Source organism: Acyrthosiphon pisum, chromosome A3 (genome assembly GCF_005508785.2).
Source record: "Acyrthosiphon pisum isolate AL4f chromosome A3, pea_aphid_22Mar2018_4r6ur, whole genome shotgun sequence".
NCBI lineage: Eukaryota > Metazoa > Arthropoda > Insecta > Hemiptera > Aphididae > Acyrthosiphon > Acyrthosiphon pisum.
The window spans coordinates 23,258,367-23,279,704 of record NC_042496.1 but is presented as its reverse complement, the minus strand read 5'-3'; the positions used below and the strand labels follow the sequence as shown (position 1 = coordinate 23,279,704).

At 32.8% G+C, this 21,338-nt stretch overlaps 1 protein-coding gene across 3 annotated transcripts in view; it reads right to left on the bottom strand.

Moving 5' to 3' along the window:
* The window catches only part of LOC100569770, a 64,033-nt gene extending 42,909 nt beyond the window's left edge, over positions 1 to 21,124 (bottom strand). The window contains exons 1-2 of one of the 3 annotated variants that reach the window (XM_008182116.3): positions 20,585 to 21,124; positions 11,260 to 12,115 (exon numbers count right to left, since the gene is read on the bottom strand). In XM_008182116.3, the coding sequence (XP_008180338.1) occupies positions 11,260 to 11,617 (358 nt within the window). In that variant the 5' untranslated portion in view covers positions 11,618 to 12,115; positions 20,585 to 21,124. The remainder of the gene's footprint in view (positions 1 to 11,259; positions 12,116 to 20,584) is intronic. The other 2 variants (XM_008182117.3, XM_003240241.4) reach the window with 2 other exon arrangements.
* Between the last annotated feature and the right edge of the window lie 214 nt (positions 21,125 to 21,338).

Below are 21,338 nucleotides of genomic sequence, written 5' to 3'. Positions count from 1 at the left end.
CCCGCCTCACCCCACACCCGGCACCGCAATATTAGAATACTGGAATTAATTCTGTTAATCAGGTGTCTTGATAAAGTAATTAATAATCATAAATATTACGACGACGCGCGACACTGGCACTATCGACCGTCTCCTGTATAGTGCATTCTGCATACTGCACACTGCTCAGAAATTTGCTGATCGTCGATCGATTACGATTATGGAGACTAGAGTGCATAGATAAATCAAGGCGCAAAATGATTTAATTATTGTACAAGTGTACAAACGTACCTATGCAAAATTGTATTAATATTTATTTGTTTAGTTGGTATGTATAAATATAAAAATACCTGAATACAATTTTTATAGTTTTGTTTTAGTTCATGGAACATTACTCCCCCCCCCCCCCCCGTGGGAGCACGCCAATGTACGGGGCGCTAGTGTTGTAATGCCTAGGGGCGGAAAAATGGTAAGTCCGCCTTTGCGAATGTGGATTAATAATCTATCAGCAAGTAGTTGGTTATTACACCACATTAGAATAGAAAATAATACAAAAAGCAGTGACATAAATAAAAATACTTACTAGGTACTCATTGAAAAGTTCTATTAGATAAGCAAGAATAGTAACAAACAATTTAGATAAGTACATGTCAGGTGAAATGATACATTTCAACATTTGTATATAAATAAAGCGTATTATATATTATAATGTGAGAAAATTTTTAAACAAATTTTATTAACAAATTGTTGATACGTCATGATATATTATAACCTAACCAACGGTACATTTTAATAATTTAATAATAATTAATTCAACCAATGAAATATTTATACTTAACTCTTAATTTTTCAGAATTAAAAATAATAATATATTTTTAATGGTACGCCGTTGAAATTTACGGACAGTCCAAGTCTGTTACAATCCTTTGAAAAAATACTAACCGGCCGAATCAAACGCGGCACACCATATTAAAAATATCACCCTTACACATATCAAAATCTGAAAACGATTCACTCTAATATTATGTAAGTATAATAAAAAATTTCACAAAAACATTGTAATTTTTACGAACTCGCCCAATCATCCCACCGCGCTGGCGACTGGCGAAAAGCTTCAAACGCATGCTGAAAAACAAATTTTTACCTATAGTGGATATAATATGATACGCAATATTAACATTAACTAAATAATATTAACTAATACTATCATAGAATTTATTATTCTATAAGAGTTTTTTTCGTTTATAATTTTTGAATCTTATGTTTACTTATAAATTATTATACTATCGTGCAACATTGCAGTCGCACGCTCTCAAGTCAAAACGTTCATATTTTGGTCGTCCAATTATTATTATTATTATTGTACTAGTGTTCTATGTTCCCATTGACTGCATTATAATTTATAATATACGCTAATGAGTATTAAAAGTAAAAACGTTTATACTTCATATTATGTAACACGGACCTATATTTTTTAGGTATAATTTCGCTCGTGTGTCGTTATATATGCGATAGCAAGGCAGTGGCAAAAACAAATTTGAAAAACTAGTAACGACCTCGTCGCGCTCGATCAATGCTGTAGTTTTACGGTTAAACACGCCACTGAATATTAATATTTTAGGGCAAAGAAGTTGTTGCACCATAAAATACATGATGTTATTTGAGTTGTAACATAAAAAAAAAAACTGTATATACGAAAAAAGTCAAAAAATTACATCAAAATAATTAGCAATACAAAATATTGCCTGATAATCTCTCTAATTTATTATATTAATAAAATTAAAGTATTCATTAATACTTAAACTTTTTTGCCAAGACAAACCTAGTCTAAGTAAAAGATAGGTAAAACTAACCTAATCGCTACTCGATATTTTTCCTCTACAAGGAAAACCTATAAATCATAATTAATATTTTTTTGTAATAAGTAACTCCGAAAAACTTATGGAAAATCGGTCAGAAACAGAATACGTGTAGCCAGTCCAAAAAGTTTTATTAAAAAAAAAAAAAAAATCGCAAAACAAACAATAACCTACCCACAAATTTGCACAAATTGTTATTTTGCAGCAATTAAAAAGATATTATGTGCTTATGTACCTATTATACCTATACTTTAATATTATATTAATATATTATTAAATATTTTAGCCATCAGTTTGGTAGGTAGTCAATAAACATTTTTTTTAGCTAATTTAGCGATAAATCATATAATGTCTAATCAAAAAACAGTTATTGTTGAAAATGCACGCAACTACTTCACCGCCACAATTTTTTTTTATTATGTAAATAGCAATACATCGTGCAGTGTACGCCAAAATTTATAATAATGCATTAATGCATGGCGTGCTAAATAGATGTATATTATATGATTGTGACGTACCTATTATATTAATTTATTGGTACCTATATACTAGTAAACTGCGTCGGTAAATTGACAACGGACAAATTAATTATCAGGGCAGTGGTCGGAAGGGGTCGAAAACCATATGCGTTATACATGAAAACCATCTAAACCATATTACATAATATTATGTATCGTATACTATTTAATATGGCGTTAAACTAATAAATTATTTTAGGAGTCTTAAATTAATAGATAGATGATTCACCGCCGAAAGTTAACGAGTGCAACCGTTATCGCAGCTCAAATGCTATACCTTCAATAGGTTCGGGATGTTTACTAAATGCATTTATGGCCGAATTGGCCGACAAGTACAGAAAAACTACATATTTTAATACAAAAATGACGAAATATTTAATATTTATATATTTATCTTTTAAAGAGCTGTTGTCGTTTAATTTATTTTCAGCTCATTTTTTTTTTATAACCATTTATAGCTCACATATTTGGTAAAATTCGTTATAAACATAAAAAATGAAAATTGTTTTGTAGTTATGAATGTCTGTATGATGGATGGTTATGGTTTTTTGCTTACGTCGAGACATTCATATTATTTTTTTAAATTGCGTGGCCGCCACAGTTAGTTACACCTATCTCTACATTTATTATATTCATTTTCCCTCATTTTCAAGTCTTAATAGTCTGTGCACATAATTATTTACAACCAGCAAATCTTAATTTTTCACATTTTATTTTAAAAAACTTAACAATAAAAAAGTAAAAATTAACTTTATAACGCTGCTAGATATTATTAAATAATGTTTTAGCAAGTAATTTTAAATGGAACAGATGATTTTATTATTACATGAACTTTTGAGTACCAATAACAACATAAACATGGTTCTAAGTTGTAACTTAAGCTAGGTATACCTACCTTATGGTCTAACAGTTATATTGCTTTCAAAGAGTTTCCATTTGTTACCACTGTGCATATAATAATAATAATAATAATAATAATACATAATACCTACCTAGTTGATGGTATATTATGTTTACCATCCATGCATGCAATATTGTGATCCGTGTAGGCAATGGCGAACTTATGATGGTAGAGGGAGTGGATATAAGTCTAAGTACGCCACTGCCTGCAGGCGAATATCGTTAAGATAGAATAATTATATGGAGTACCTCTGCTTCTGTAATTTACATATTATTATAATATATACTTCGGCTGATCCCTATGGAAAGTGTAATGTTAACGTAAACTACAAATGCAGCTACCAGTCAGGAGATTTTCTTGCAGAAGTATATGAGAATATATAAATAATAATTGTAAAAAAAAATGCTATTAGTTTTTTTTCACGGGTTTTTCGTAATGTTGATAAAAAATTGTAATTTCTAAATATTATTTACCGGAATATATTCCACTAGAATTTTTATAAAAAACAAATATTTTTCCGACAAAACGAAAGAACGCGAACAACTTTTCTTTATGAAATGCTCGATATTTTCAGTATAGTTAAAATGTTGGTCAGTTTGAAATGTTTGATTTAAATAAACTTTTAATCATTACTCCATGCTTATATAGCTATACTTATACAAACTGTACAATTTATTTTTCAATCTCCATAATATTCACATTTTATCTAGTTAAATTTCTTATTAGTTCTCTTTCAAACTTTCAAAAGTTCATCGCACATTTAAAAAAGTAATTTTCATTACAAAATGCTGTTACTTTTCTTATTCCTCAAATTGGTATGTCGAAAATGATTTTATGCAAATTTTATAATAATATGTATTTTACCAACTAATATCAAGCCAGTTATTTTATTTATTGGGTATTCTGCTAATAAAAATATCCAAATGGTCAAATATAAACTGCTGCGTCTAAAACCGAGACTGGTGTAGGATTTGCATTGTACATCATAATATAACAATTCAACGATTTCAATAAACATCCACGGTTGTATTTATTCAGCTAGACAGTAGACATAACAAAAATTGACATCTGCTCTGACTCGCTTAATGCCTTATCCAATTAAAAAATGAATGTACTGATAGATCCTCTGGCTTAAACCAGTAACCTGATTTACCAATCCAATAAATATAATATAGGTACTCTTTATACGGAATCCAGGGGATTGTAACATAAAGGATACGAGAAGTCAGGCACAGATAAGCCAGAATGCAATAAGCAATAAACAATAAACAAAAATGAAATACTATCTTTTTCATCACTAGCTGACATGTACAGAAATGCAGATAAATACTGCATTAATTTAAAAATGGTACAGAAAACATATTAAGGGAAATATAACACTCCGTTGAACTCTGGCCAAAACACAATAGTGTAAACTGTAAAGAAGAAGTCGTACTAAATAGGCCCTTTGGTAACTAATTGGTCACACTACACGTGGGTATTTGATGGAAAATACGGAGAACCTCCATTTTGCTCAACGTAACATACACAAATTACAGTTAACCACACTATCGTCCACTGTACAATATTCTCCGAGGCCAGAATTCCACATGCCAGAGTACAATGTATATTAAATAATTTTTTGACCATTTACAGCTGTCGACATATTGGACAATTTAAATGCACAGTATTTTAATATAATGTTAATTTAATGTCAGCTAATACACAGTTGTCACACACTCGCATACCTATCGAGATTATATAGAACAGACACGCGTACTCGGGGCGGTATTTTTCAAACACCCTCCAAAATATTTTCCGGTTTTTCATGGTAATTAATTATTACGAACAAAAGGTAGCTGGTATGGTCGGTATAGATTTTATTATTAACATTATATTGTGTTGTAAGAAAAAAGTATTGTAATAATCGTCAATGTTTTTGATAAATAAATCTTCTGATAAATAAATAACAAGGCATTGTACGCGATCCGCGCCTGTCCGATGGCCGGTGCGTCCGGATTTCTTCAGACGTGCTAAATAAAGACAAAAGTTTTGTCTGCGGTTTTTTCGAGCAATAACAATACAATTATTGTTGTTGAATAGATTAAGGGTCGCACTCTCGCCTAAAATGTTATCGTGCAGTTGTATTATATACGAATCCAGCACAACTAGGTAGGTACTTATATATTATAGTATAATAATATATTATAATATTAATTATGCAGTATAATATACCAAGATATACCGGCTATTGCGGCGTGGTATAACTGCAGTGCGCGCTCACAATGAGTAATGACATTATTGTATAAATAATAATACAGCTGAACGAACAACGACGAAGCGAACGGTATTATAATACACCCACTCGAACACGGACGTGCAGAAATTATTCAGTTTGATCGCTCTACGCTATTATTATTATTATTTATTTAATATTTATTATTTATTATTGTTATTATCGTCGTTATCGTTATGTTTTATAATTTAGGTACAATATTAAATTATAATATTATAATATACTCGATCCGGCTAATTGTAGGTACTCTACGCTGGGCATTGTGTGCGATTTTTGTTTTTACACGACGCATTATTATGTATGCGCACGGTACCGCGTGTGTGTTTTACATAATATATAATATATATATATATTTATTTAATATATTATATTATACGCATACAAAATATTATTGCACTGCAGCGGGTGAGCAAGTTCGCATAATGGGCGCGTGTGTACGTGTGTGTGGCGTGGTGTGAGCCCGGAGGAACGGGGGAGGCGAGTGTGAGCGCATTCAGTCACACGTCGTACACATGCGTTACATACGAATGGTGTCCGCTTCGTCATTTGAGAGTGTGCGCAATGTGTAAGGTTTTTGTTTTTTATCCATTGCGTACTCGTACGTATACGACGCCTAAATGCAAATTGTATCCTATATTGTCTAAAAGCGAATAACAATAATGACATGCACCACGTCGCGGATGTGTTCCCTTTATAATATTATGTTTTGTTTTAAAACATGACAAATTTCGAGTGCAGACGGAAGAAAATAATGTTTATACCGTACAAAAAAAACACCGCTCTATTAAATGGCAGCTAATGCACTCGACGGATTGCCGTCGCCGCCGCCGTCTGTGTACAATAATTATATAATATATATATATGTATACCGTGGTAGCGGTTACGATTAAATGTATAGTATACTATCTCGACTATATTAATAATATCTATGGGTGTACGGCAGACGTATCCGGTGTAACACTGTTGTATAGCGTAATATACCTATATAATATATTATATAATGCTGCAGTACCTTAGTATTGTATATTATAATAGACGAACGCGCCTCCAGACCGTTAGCCTAATTAAAATACTGCAGTCGGTGACCGGTGTGTGAAGAGAAAAAATATATATAATATCCAAGTGCAACGTACGTATAGTCGTATAGATTATTATTATTATTAGCAGTACATGTATAATATAGTGTATATGTACATTCTGTGTATAATATACAGGACGGTCTACCCCGCCAAGGAATAAAAACGAAGCGATGATAACACGAACGTATATTATATTGGCTGTATGACGTATACGAGATACACGATTTGTTTAGTACAATTAATATAATATAACGCAGACCAACATAGAAACTTCAAAATACTCAACACCTTGGACGCAGACACCATCACACAAAGTCTTAAATTCTTACACAAAACTAAACTGTATGATAAAATTTTAAAAAATAAATTGTAATTATAAATTGTAACTATTGGCCATTGCAGCTGACGTTAATTAAGAACAATAAAAAAAAGTATAATATAATAATTAATATTTAATATTATAATCCACGAAATTACTAATATATTAAATAGTTGTTGACAGTTTGGACATACATTCAAGTCATGCTGAGTAATCTAAAACAACATTTGAGCACAATATTAACTGCTCAATTATAATACGCTTCTCTAAAAACTAGAAATAATAAATAATAATATGCCCCGTGTTTGTCATCCTATACGTTTTGGAATCTATTCAAATAGCGTGTAAAATCGTAAAAACAAAAATATTTTTTATATAGGTATACATATTTGAAATATTCACTGTAATTGATGGATCGCTATATGTAAATATTATACATATAAGTTCATCAAAATGTGCATACGCACACAGTCTGTTTCGTTTTTTTTTTTAACGGTGATTCCCGTTTTTTTATCATGCACACGTATTTCCTATATGCACCGAGTGCATTGTTAATTTATTTTATTTTATTTTTTTTTGTAATTGTATACAGTTTGGTTCGCGTTTTTTTTTCACACGAAGGTCACTCGATTTTTATGAATCAGGTGTGCGACAATGGAAATAATTCCGTTAACCATAAATATTGACATAACCTTTAGTCAATTTACTATATATTATCCCCTAGCTGCAGTGTGCATGTACCCACCACATTCGACAGTCGACGATGTCACTATATTTATCCTAGCTGATTTTATACCCCGTCACGGATTACATAAAAGTATCGACGACGCGTTTGTACATAAATAAATGTGTAAACACTAACCATCTATTTTATTGCTGGTATCAGACACAAGAAAAAAAAATAAAATATAATCTCACAACCAGTCACCAGACAACACACATATATCTTTGGTATCTTTAAACCTCCCGACGGAATGTGCGCCTTTTTAATATCGGCGCCCGTGACTTTATTACCCATCGACCGTCCAGCATCCTCTCAATATTGTATATTAAATATCAAAAACGACCATTGTTGATTTATTAATTTTCGTGGTACAAATGACGATCAGAATATATTTTATCCTGTTAAAGTAATCTGCAGAAGGATTTATCTAACTATGTGTTTTATAATAAACTTAGTAGTTGGTGTGATAAAAATTAACCGATATTTTATTTGAATTTGACTATAGATAATAATATAATATTAATAATACTACCCCTGCAATGTTAATATTATAATATGCTTTGAAGTTTTGACAATCTGACCATAAATATATTATCATCGAACAAATTTTATGGGTGCGCTAATTATAGTTTACTATGTACCTCATGTTGATAAATACTATAATATGTATCTATAGTTTTTTTAGTATACTTAAGAAAAACAAATAACCCTATTAACCAAAATTCACTAAGGAAATGACAAATTACATTATTGGTAGATTATATATAACAATACTAGCTGATCCCGTGCACTTCGTTGCCCGTTAAATGTACCAACTCTATATGACCCAAACTTTGTTCAGTTGGTTATTAAATATTGGGTGTATGGTTTTCAAAATGTATCTTAACTTTTCTGTTGCCTGGAATAAAAATTCTGATGGTAGATCGCGGACCCCGTGTTGTTTATACGTATAATAGTGTATGATTTAACTCTAAAGTATCAAAGTTATACCAATAGTCTGTCGTTTTTACTTAATTCCACCTATACGGATGGATTAATATAATACAAAATCCTATCCTTACCTAACCGTACTAAAATCCGATGAATATAAAAAAAACAAATTTAACCCTTTTTAAATTAGCCTATCGTCTTCCCAGAGGTCTAATCTACCCACAAACATTCATTTATACATATATTGACAAAAGATAATAATACCAATCAACAAACATGCCCGACTAACCAATAGCAACCAATATAAAATTATACACTATTATTATTTTAATCAACTAAATTTTAGATTCTGAGCGGACTGCGGAGCGAGGAAGCTAGTGGTTTTACAATGATTTTTTTTTTTTATCCTGTACACAAAATGTCTACCAGAAGGAGTGCTTCAATTTCAACATATAGTACTTTATCTTTTAGAAAATTGGATCAAGATGGTACTTAACTCTTAAGACAAGTCATTTTTCGATTTTCAATAGTTATTTGATATTATGCCATGGGAAAAACCACCGTAAAATTACGAAAAAAACGCTAAAAATGGGATTTCAATTTCTAACGCTTTGTTTAACGCCATATAGCAACGAATAAAAAATAATAATATTATTGTAATATTAATTCAACTTACAGGCTATATTAAATAATAACAATATAAAAATCCAGACTGACAAACCGTCTCCGCTCAGAATCATTTTTTTATACAATGATATATCATTGAATTCAAGTTTAATACAATCCATTATATATTGACCCACTTGTAACCTACTGTACAGCAGAGCGATATCCACTTACCCGCTTTTTATTTTATTATTATTTAGTTTATTTTTTCTGGACAGCTTGCGTCACTGTTGTATTTTTGACATTCAGATTTCCTACTTTTCCAGTGGATACTCCAAAAATGTTCTTTCATAAAAACCTTCACCGTGAAATGCTCTTTCGTTAAAAAAAAAAAAATTAAGAAGATCTGATGAGTAGTTCCAGAGTTTAGCCAGTACAGAGATTTTCATTTCACATTTATATAGTTAGATAAGATACAGCGTTGTGTATTTTGTTGACAAATTAATCTTATTTAAAATTACGCTAACACCTACAGGAAAACATTCTTGGACGAACATTATGACGTGTCAAACAATAGACGGTAATTTTAGGGTATATATATTTAGTACTTAGTAGGTATAAAAATAGTAAACCGTATCATAGTTAATATATATTTTGTGCATTACAGTAAATGTGCATAAAATATTAACACTAATAATAATTAGAATTTTTATTAAATAATAGGTAATATCTACGTGAAATATGTCCCATTACTGATTTTCATATCGTAATAACATATTTAGTTTGGTAAATTGACAAAAATACGCTACACACGGTTGAATTTATTAAGTGGACTGTAAAAAAAAGCGAGTACAGTATATTAAATTTAGGTTTATCCATAGACAATAAATATGTCTACAAATATAGAATGTTTCATTTCTAGTAAACTATAATAGTAAAGTAGTAATACCCAATACCTAATGAGTAATGTTACCTATATGTAACTATGCAAAACTGAATTACCATAGACTCCTATGATGACCAATGTTGTATAATGCATTTGTTGGCGTAACGATTATTTTTAGGTAGCAAATTAATATTAATTATATCCAATGTGCCCATTGTTCTACATGAATACATGATCTAACTTATTTGGTTTCAAATATCCAGATTAACTGTTTACGATTTTTACATTAATTTACAATATTGTAATTAGATTACCTATAGTAAGGCTGTATACTTAACACTCAAAAATATGTGATTCGACGTTTGATCGGGCCATGGCAAAACATATGAAATAATCGTGAATACAAATCATACGATTTTAGCACAATATATTATGATATTTTACATAGCTACGTATAGGTATACCGCGTATATAAGTACCTAGTAAGTAGTAAGTACTAAGTAGGTAGTATACAATTATTAAAATCGTATACTACCTATTATAATATTACAATGATAGTGTTGATATTTTGATAATAGTGCCTCCCAATGGACAATATAGACAAACAACATGATATCGATATTATAATATAATATATAGCACATAATATTATAGTATATTTTATATTATAATATTTTCTGTCTGGGAATTCATATATCGAACCGACGGTTATTAGATACTTTTATGATGAAGCACGTTCATTGCTCGAGCTTATATTTCATAATGAGTTTTTAACTACCTAGGTATTTGCAAAACGTCTATGTAGTTCATTCAGACTATAGCTTATAAATAAAACAGTAAGTTACTGCGGACAATATAATATTCAAAACGTTCTCGAATTCAAATAACGTGTATTAAACGTTTTAAGATATTATTCTGACGAGAGTAGTATTAGACTGATAGACATATTATTATTATTTTTAAAGAATCTTACCTACCGTCTCTAACTCATTACAAATATGATTTGACAATTATTATTATTTCCGCAACTCAGCACGAACCGTGACGGACGTTTAAATAATATATTATTTAAGTGCCTATAGTTGCAAATGGACGAGGCAAAACCGTTTATCGCGCGTGGTAATTTTACGCAATAACACAATAATAATATTAAAATATTATATTGTGCGCGAGTTATACTCACGGGACTGAGGTTGTTGTTGATGATGTTGATGATGATGGTGATGATGATGATTATGGACTCGGTCGTTGTCGGCGGGGTCGGTTTGGTTGGGCTGCGGCTGATGGCGCGGCGGCGGCGGCGAAAGGGGTCGGCGGAAAAACGTGTCGGTGGCGGCAGTGGTGGTCGTCGCGTTGTCGGCGGTCGCCATCACGACGGTCGCGGCGGTGGCGGCGGTGGCGGCGGCTGCAGCGGCGGCGGCGGCGGCTTCGACCACTTGGCCGCGGACGACGACGACATCACGGCCGGCGGCGACAGCGGTGTGCTGGACGAGGTCGGCCGTCGCGTTTACGTCGGTGTACGCGGCCGCCCTGGAGCGCATGAGCGACAGCGACGTGATCACGGCGGCCAGACAACAGATCGCCGGTAGGTAACAGCAGCCGCAGACGGTCAGTTTGCAGCCGGCCGTGGTCGTACGCGCGGGGCTGCCGATCGCGCCGACGGGCCACCACCAGCACCACCGTCACCACCACCGACGACGGCGACAGCAACAACACGGCGACGCCGGCGCGACGATGATCCCGATCACCACCGCCGCTATCGTCGCCTGTTGTTGTTGCTGCTGCGACCGTCGACCGCCGGATATGTCGTCTGGTGAACGGTCACCGTCCGTGGTTTGTCGCCTCGAGTCACTGACCGATCGTCAGAGTCGTTGATGTCGATGTTGTCGATGTTGTCGTTGTTGTTGTTGTCGTATTTGTCGCTATTACCACAGCCGCACATCGATCAGCCACACTCGGCGGCCCGGCCGTACTTTTTTCGCACCCTTATCATGGCAGTGTATACGACGGCGACGATACTGATAATAATAATATCTGCACTGAAACACACGTTAAAATAAATATAATATTGTGCGATGCACACCAGTAGTCGGACTTGAGACTTAGTAATAAAGTAAAGTTGTGAGGGACGGTAATCGATAGCGGGATTCAAAAATAACAATACCGGTGCTGCAGTTGGCGACGAGGAGTCGTTACAACGCCAATAAACCTCCCTTTGAACATACACCACCCTAAATTCAGACTGTTTGTATATTTTATACTATATACAGCAAATAATAGTTCCTTGATCGGTCCAATAATACCCGCCACGAGCTTAACGAGTTTTAGGGGATGTGAACCCCCTACGTCTGCTTTCTTACACGAAATGCGCTGCACACTTGCGTTTGGCACAAAACTAATATTCATCAGACACAATTTGTATGACTCAACCATGCACTCGTCGTATGTATTATTATGTACACGAGTCGTGTCACTGCTGATTAAGACGAGATTTGAACTCGATATTATTTTTTTTATCATTGAGATGTATATATAAATATATATTTTAAACATGTATTACCTAAATTATAAGATAGGTGTGTACATTTTGAAAAGTTTGCAAATTAAACTATTTATTTTATAGAGTTGTAATAATTTATAATAGTATGATTATTATATATAGGTTCGATATAATATAATGTAGTCATCATGAATAATAATACGCAATTTGTTTTTTCTATGAAAAGAAATCACCTACATTTAATGAAATACCTGACAGCTGTCGTAGTCGTATTAACGTGACGTAAAATATTACATTGTGATTTTCAATACATTCGCATTCGCATTCGCGGGCTTCGATTTTATTTCTTTTCAATTGACTGTACTATATTATTAGGTATACTTTGACGTCGTAAGTGCATATGACGTACATATCACGATACGTTAGACATTTTTTACGACTCGGGTTTTCATCGTCCGAGTGTCGCCGTACAGACTGCTGCGACGTTGTGCGCAGACGGCTCGAGGAAAATGACGATGAGCGGGGTTCGAGCAAGGGATACCGGCGCCCGCAGTGCACACGAAAACTTTTCTTTCGGCGGCACTGCGGCGGCGGCAGGTCGACGACGTCTTCTTTGTTGTCATCGTCGTTGCCGCCGCCGCCACTGCGGTATATTATTACACGTCGGCGACTGGAGGGTCCAAACCGCGCGCCGAGAAACGTGGAAACCCACAGAGATCGTATAATATTATTTTCGGTTGCGTGCGAGGGGGGCGAATGTCTCAAACCACGTTTTGAATTGGGATCTGAACCTATATATGTATATCGTAAACTGAAACACAACCGAAAAGCATCTGAAACCTTTTAATAAACATGCGGAACCGAACCACTATACACATAGTCATAAGTGATACGAAGACGGAGCAGCAAAACCCTTATTGGTGGTAAAATTTTTCAAAAACCGATATTTTGACCGTTTTTTCCGTTATCACGTGTATACCTTTTTTGTTTTGAACGTTTTTATAAATGCTGACAATGGCGTGGCTATGCTTAAAGAAATCCGATCGCTTCTCGTCGTGAAAATAATATCAAAAAGAAATCCAAAATTTACACGGTTTCAATATAAACACGACTAATAATAAAATACGGTGTGTTATAATTTATAGTGCACTTTTTTTATTATTGTGGAAGGGCAACAGTAGTTTTGATGTGGGCGAAGTTGAACATTATAATTAAGATTCCCAAACGCACACCGTACACGATATAATATCGCACGATAGAATTTTCACTGAAATGTGTTTTCTAGTATTTTATTTTTAGTATCTATAAGACTTTAACGTTATACGCATCACATATTATATTATATATATATATATATATTATATGTATATAATGACTTTTACTCAACGATAATTACGTTTAAATGTCATACTCTGACGCATAAAACGATTAATTAACTTTGATGGCATTTTAGTATTTGGGATGATATAAATACGTGTGAAAACAGCGTGTAACTAAAACCATAGGAATTCATTTTTTAAATAATTCATAATACAGAAAAAAACCAAACAAATCTTCAAAAATAATAAATTTATTTTATTTAGAATAGACGTAAGGTCAGATTATCGAAAAGCTGACACTCTGCAGCAATAAATCAATATTTATTATTTCTTTGTTGCGTGTTAAGAGAATTTTAAGGTGTGTATATGGATTCACTTCTTTTACAAGGTATAACAATAAAATGAGTTGTAGGTACTCGTATACCATATAAATATAGGTAATCGTAGTTAATTTTACTAAAAATTTTAATGGCGTTTATTGATTTTATGAATAAATAATGAGAAAATATATTCCACCAGAAAACGTCAAAATGTAAGAAATGAAAACCCATATAAATTATATTTGAAGTTGAACTATGCACAAAAAAAATTAATATAATTTGAGTTTTAAAGGGTCAGTCTACACTCTATAGGTATATAAAATAATTCGTAAGTCGTAAGTACCTACATAGTATAATATAATATATAGCTGTAAGAAATATTGTGTACCTATGATCGTTTTGAAAAATTTTTATACGCTAATTATATCAGACATTAATCAGTCTATTCTAATTTATATAAATCAAATTCCTACTAGTACCTACATATTATAACAAAGTCAATAATAGTCGTATAATACTTAATTATTTAATTGTTTTAGAATGTAGAATGAATAGTTTGTCATATTAAAATGTGTATAAAACTAATCAGCTGTAAAGTTCGAAGTCAAAAGCCGGCAAAGCGAAAGTAATGTACTAAGTACTTGATAATTTAATTTTTATAATGTAGGTACCATTGTACCTATAATTACCTAAATATAATTGAATAAGAATTAGACGTAGGTACATTCACTCAAATGTATTAATGACGGTTGTGGTTATTTTTACCCACCATCCAACAATAAAATATGCAAATAATTAACGTTTTTCATTAACGTTCATACTCATTATAGTACTGAAACGTCATAATAATCGTATAATATTATATTAGTTTAAATTTCCATCGATTTATTAAAATCTGCAATAAAAATTGTACGTGTAGGTACGGCTATGGAATGTGTTTAAATGGAGCTATAGTTAAGATAAAAAGAAATCCAGGGTAATTAATGATTATTATTTATTTATTAATATATAGTCTACTATAGAAAGTATGTTAAAATTTGAGATATACAGGTAATTGTATAGGTTATTTTTTGTCCCATTGCACTATACCTACATGTTTAGCGATAATAATAATAACAGTTAAAGTTTAACAGTCTATAGGTACAAAACCGTTTTGTCAAAACACATCAAAATTATAACTTTTGCAACACGTTTCACGTTTCACTTTTTACAATATTACTTTTTAATTTAATTTAAATTTTAAATTTGTATACATATATATGATTTTCTTACCTACATGGCTGAAAAACATATAGTTTGATATTATAAGTACATTTTATGGTATAAGTAAGTTTTGTAAGCAAAATATTCAAAATGTATGCTTGATCTTCTGCAATTCAAATGTTTTGAGTAGGCACTTATAAATATTTTTTTCATTTATATATCATGTTAGATTTATACCTATAATTTACTCAAACACGTATATTTGTTGTATATGAATAATAATCTAATGGACTATAATGTCTAAAACAATTTAAAAATAAAAAAATAAAATATATTCAACAGATAATTAAAAATTGATTCAAAGTATTTTCATTAAGCATATTATAAGGCAATTCAACATTGTCATATTTTCCTTGTAAGCAAGTAGAGCAGCCTTATTCTCTATGGAGGTATAATATATTAACTTATCGATCTTCACCAACAATATTATAATCATGAAGACTCGTATATTCTAGTCTTTGTGATTATAATAATATCAATATAGTATACAGTATACACATTCAAACATGATTAGAGTAATAATTAGGAAGTGCGTACCTATTTTGTTTATATCATAAGACACGCACCTTGCACAGTACATATTATATAGTAGCTTACTTGGATATATTTTTCAGTATTATTTACGCTGTATACTATGTACGCAGTGTACTCACTGATGACTGAATCAGTTGTACCTAAATAATTGGGAAAACCAAATTATATTTCTAGGCAGTACCTATATTAATTAACTATTATAATATCATGGGCATTATTAATATAGGTATTGATGTACCTATTATAATATTTACACGGGTATTCATTTTGTGACATCGGAGGCCAAATTATTTGAAAACAATGTATTTACAATATTGTAGGCATATTATATTTAAATGAAATTATAAAAGTATTATTTAAAACTTAAAGCTTAAGTTATTCAGAATATTTATTTTACTATTATCTCTTGCTTTTTTTAATTCTATAATATCACTGATATTTTAACAATAATTTTTAAAATATATAAAAGCTTAAAGGTAACTTGATAAGTACATTATTCATCGTGATATTTTGGGTAAATTAATTAATTAAATGTTAATAAATAAATGGCATTAGTCGTATATGAAGGTAATAATCCCCGCTCCCCATGGTCAATTTTTACTATACATTAAGTTTTGTTTTCCACTTTAAAATCGACGTAAATATCTACTTAAATGTGACGAGTACAGTTGAATATTAAAATTTAAATAAAGTGTTTGTATAATTTACACTCTGTATATTTACTAATATTGTGTGCATTATATTATAAAATTTATAATAAAACAAATTATATTATTTTCAAAATATAAAAATATTCCGGGTGCCCTCAATCGAGACCCATGTATGTCCCTGTTATAGATAATTATTATTTTTGGATTAGATACGTGTCTAATCCACCGTGGTAATTCTATCGCACAATTTATACAGTACAAGTTCAATATACAAATAGTTGTCAAGCTTACACATATTATTTGTTTCATGTTTGTGTGATTTTAGATAGTTTCTTATTTTGTTATTTTGTAAATTGAAGGAAACAATGTTGTTTGTCGCTATCTAATCATTCAATTTTAACGTCACAGCCATAGAACCAGAATAGGGTACTAGATAAAACGTAGATCTACAATAGATGACTTTAAGACCTGGCGCGGACCTGCTGGGATTTTGGGATACTGCAGGGCATCCCTTGCCCAAAAACATACTTGGCTAATATTATTTATTATATATTTAAGGACCCTAGACCTCTAATGAACAGCAGATTGTTACCAATTTACGATTATTAGTAATCTATAATATTGTAGAATTTTGATTGAAAGTTTGTTATGATTTGGTACTTAGGTATTTATGTTTTTAACGTACCTACCTATATTCAATATTTTTTTAAATAAAAATAAAATATATTAGGTAATATTTTATAAATAATTTACATGTTTTAAATTTGCCCTTTAAATTTTGTAGCATCCCGTGCTTTTTTTACCAGTCCGCGACTGCAGTTTAAGACAATTTAGTCTATTCAAAACGGATTTCACAGTTTCTGCAGCTTATAAAGTGATAAACACATGCATTATATCATATTCTAGTATACGTTGATAAAGACATTATATTATTATATTCAGTTATTTGATACATTTTGTGCTATACATTCGTAAAAAGTAGGTACCTATTGAAATAAGTAATTAGTATAGGTATTTAGTTATTTAATATACCTATTATAAAAATAAATAATGCCGCTGCTGCTATGACTAATATATTTTTACTACAACCTTCCTATTTTCTGTATATAATTATTTAATATTATAACATAATTATTATGTTATTATAGTTTACATTGTAATTTGATACGGCACAGTAAATTTGGTATCGTTCAGGAAATAATATGATTCAATTATTTCGATTTAAAGATATGAAATGAACCAACAAACCATAATATTCAATTTACTATATTTCGGTGATGAGTGATGACGTTTTATATTTTAAACGCACAGTAATACAAATAAAAATTGTTCGAATATAGTTACGTTGTAGACTTTTTCGATACTTATTTTATAAAAGAAAAAAAGAAAGATAAATTTAAAAAAAAAAAAATAGAAAACCAGTTTATGAATTGCGAAATTGTAGGCTATATCATTAAAAACATAATAATAAATACTATACATATTCCATATTTTCACAAAGAAAATTCAGAATTTAATATAACGAAAATTAAAATATTAAATGTCATACTTACAGGTATAGAAATTTGAAAAAACCTGTTAATGAAGAAATAAGTAGGCATATTGTCGATGTGCATTTAAATATTTAGTGTTTATTATAAGCATACAAATATGTATTATATATATAATATGTAAAATATTAAACTGATAAGTGAGAATAATATAGTAGGTTTATGATAAATTGAATATTGAAAAAGTGCTCCAAAAGTAATAGACGGTATCACATTATTATGAACGAAATTTGACGTTTTCTTATATTGATGATTATTTTTTAATTCTTTAGGATATCCGTATTTCGGGTAATAGCTCGGATAATAGAAACTTAAAAATAGATAAAAGAGAAAATAAATTGACGAATAGTCGTTTGAAACTTAATGTCATTATAATATTGGTAACTTAGTTCATATTTTTGAATATTGTCGAACCAAAACATAGTAAAATTTAAGGAAAATTGAACAAACGCCTATTATATATTATATTATTTTGATGACTTCTCAATTGCGTCATATTTTCAATATTTGACGGTCGAGTGAAAACTTATCGATATTCTGACCGATTTTATATTTTATTAGGGACCTATTATGTCCGTAATGGAAGAAAATATAATTTCAACTTGAAATATAAGTCTGAACACGAGACTTAGACCGCAGCGGTTCAAACGTACGAGTATCCCCACCATTTGACAAAAATACAAGCTATCCACCGGTTTATTTCTTTAACAGTTTACTAATTTATTTCGTTAGAGAATAAAATGAATATTACCATTGTAGACCAATAATTTTATTAAATGCGGTCCAACATAATATTAAAGCCTAAAAATTATAAAACCCATCATTATACAACGCTCCGTGTCCGTAGGTAGGATACATAAATTATTGACGTCTGCTGCTCAAATGCATTTCACATGGTCATTATACCTACTCATTAGGACAGCCATAATAGGTATATTATGCAGGACAGTGTAATAAACAATGCTGAGAAAAACACGTTGCGTAAAAAACCTCAAAATACCCTCCACCAAAAATTAAAATTTGTCCTCGCGTTCCTTTTAATAATATTATATTATATAGACTGTTTGTGTGGCACTCATAATTTTATTTAAATTGAATATTCGTCCAAGATTTGCATAATACCAATTATCATACTGTATAATTTAAACAATGATTTATATCGGCAGGTACGACGTATTGTCATTTGTCATGTAGACGCATAATGATAATATGCAATAATGTCGTTATTAGCGGATTAATAACTGCAGCGTTAAAAATATATAATATATAAATTAATTTCACCGTGTGATACAACTTTAAAGTTTAAAAATATTAATTTAAAGATAACCGCAACAATTTATGTGGTCGAACATGCCTTATTGTGGTGAATCGTCCTTTTTACGCCTATGATATTATTTCAAAATAATGTCTATTGTAGCAATATAATGGTGATATAGACCGGATCGTTAACAGTTCTGTTATGAGATGCGGCAACACACTGTATTTCGATGTCGATGCACGTGGGCGCCAACGGGGGGAGGGGGGGATACCCACTGTTATTTTCAAGGGGGGGGGGGGGGGTGAGGGCGAGAGGGTTGAATCGTTCAAAAACGCTTTGTACGGCTTTGTCGGGACGTTACGCCGGGGATGGTATAGCGGCGGATTGTCCAAAAAAATAAAAAATATATCGCTTCGACTCGATAAGCCAACGTTTTCGTAAAAGCACGCACACGCTCTAGCGCGTGTCTCTCTCCATCTTTTTTTTTTTTTATCAGCGGTAGTGGAGAGCGAAAAGATATTTTTACAGCGGGCGTCATCGGGACTTGTGACCGGATTTCGCGGGGGTGGGGGGGGACGTGCCGCCGCCGGGGCTGCTGCTACTGCCGCCGCTGCTGTTGCCGGCACGGCTGCTGCTGCTGCTGTTCCGATGGTCGATTATTTTCGGAACAGCTCGGCCTCGTCTTCTACGCTCCGCCGCGTCCACAACGGGGCCCCACACCATTGATCCGCCGTAATAATATTACTCTCGCTTATCGTACGATGATAATAATATCATATTCGAATCGTTAACGCGGTGCCGCGCGAGTACATATTATACCTTACGTCATACGTGTACGTGGTCAGATAAAAGTTTCTACGTTATAGATACGTAATAATATCACGCCGCACCACCGCGTGGAACACCGGTGTGCAGAGGACAAAGACTTAAAAACAAAAACCGAACACCAAAACGGACAGCGGACGGAAACGGACGCAATGCAATGTTACAATGATATTGTGTGGGTATTATACATATTATCATATTGTGAAATACATATCTATATCATAATATCGTATTATAATAATATAATATATAAATAGGCAGACGTGGTATATGATATCCGTTTACGTACCTCAGGCCGGCGGCGAACGCGCGCTGCGACTCTGACAGAGACGCGAGCGAATGTCACTAGCGCGTCACGAGGACGATCACACGGCCGCGGCGGAGAAGGAAAAAAAACGTAAGACTTTCACTCGAACAGCGGACGCGCTCGCGGTCTGCTCATACGACTGTCGTGCGTGGATGGGCGCACACACGCGCGGCACGTGGTAGCACGATGTATTTATTTTCGTAACCGCGGCTTGACCGAGCCTTTGCAGCGTATATTGTTACGTGGTGGCAAACGCGGTTGTCGTCGCGATAAACGTCCCTGTTAGCGCGAGAGCGATAAACGCGTGGGCAATGTTTTTTCGATTCGTTTCGAACGCGTGCTTTCGTCAAGTGGGCCTCGCTACTAAGTCCATGTAAAGCGACGCGATAACGAGTGCCGCGCTACACGAAAACGGGAGAGTTTAGATTACAGCAGATGCGACCAGCGCGCGGCGTTCCAACGGGAGGGAGGGACACGCGCATCCGCCTAACCGTTCGCACGACTGCCAACTGTATGTGACGGCGACGGCGGCGGTGGCGGCGTCGTCGTCGGCGACGACGGTGGCGAGTGGCGACTGTTATATTATTATTATTATTATACGCTCGGCGTTCGTCGTTTCGTGTACGTACGTTGTAATAAATTTAACGACGGATCGCGTGCATTAAAAAAAAAAAAAAAAAAAACACGTAGGTAGAAGGTATTCGCCGTGACTTTGGCTGACACGGTGAATGTCGCC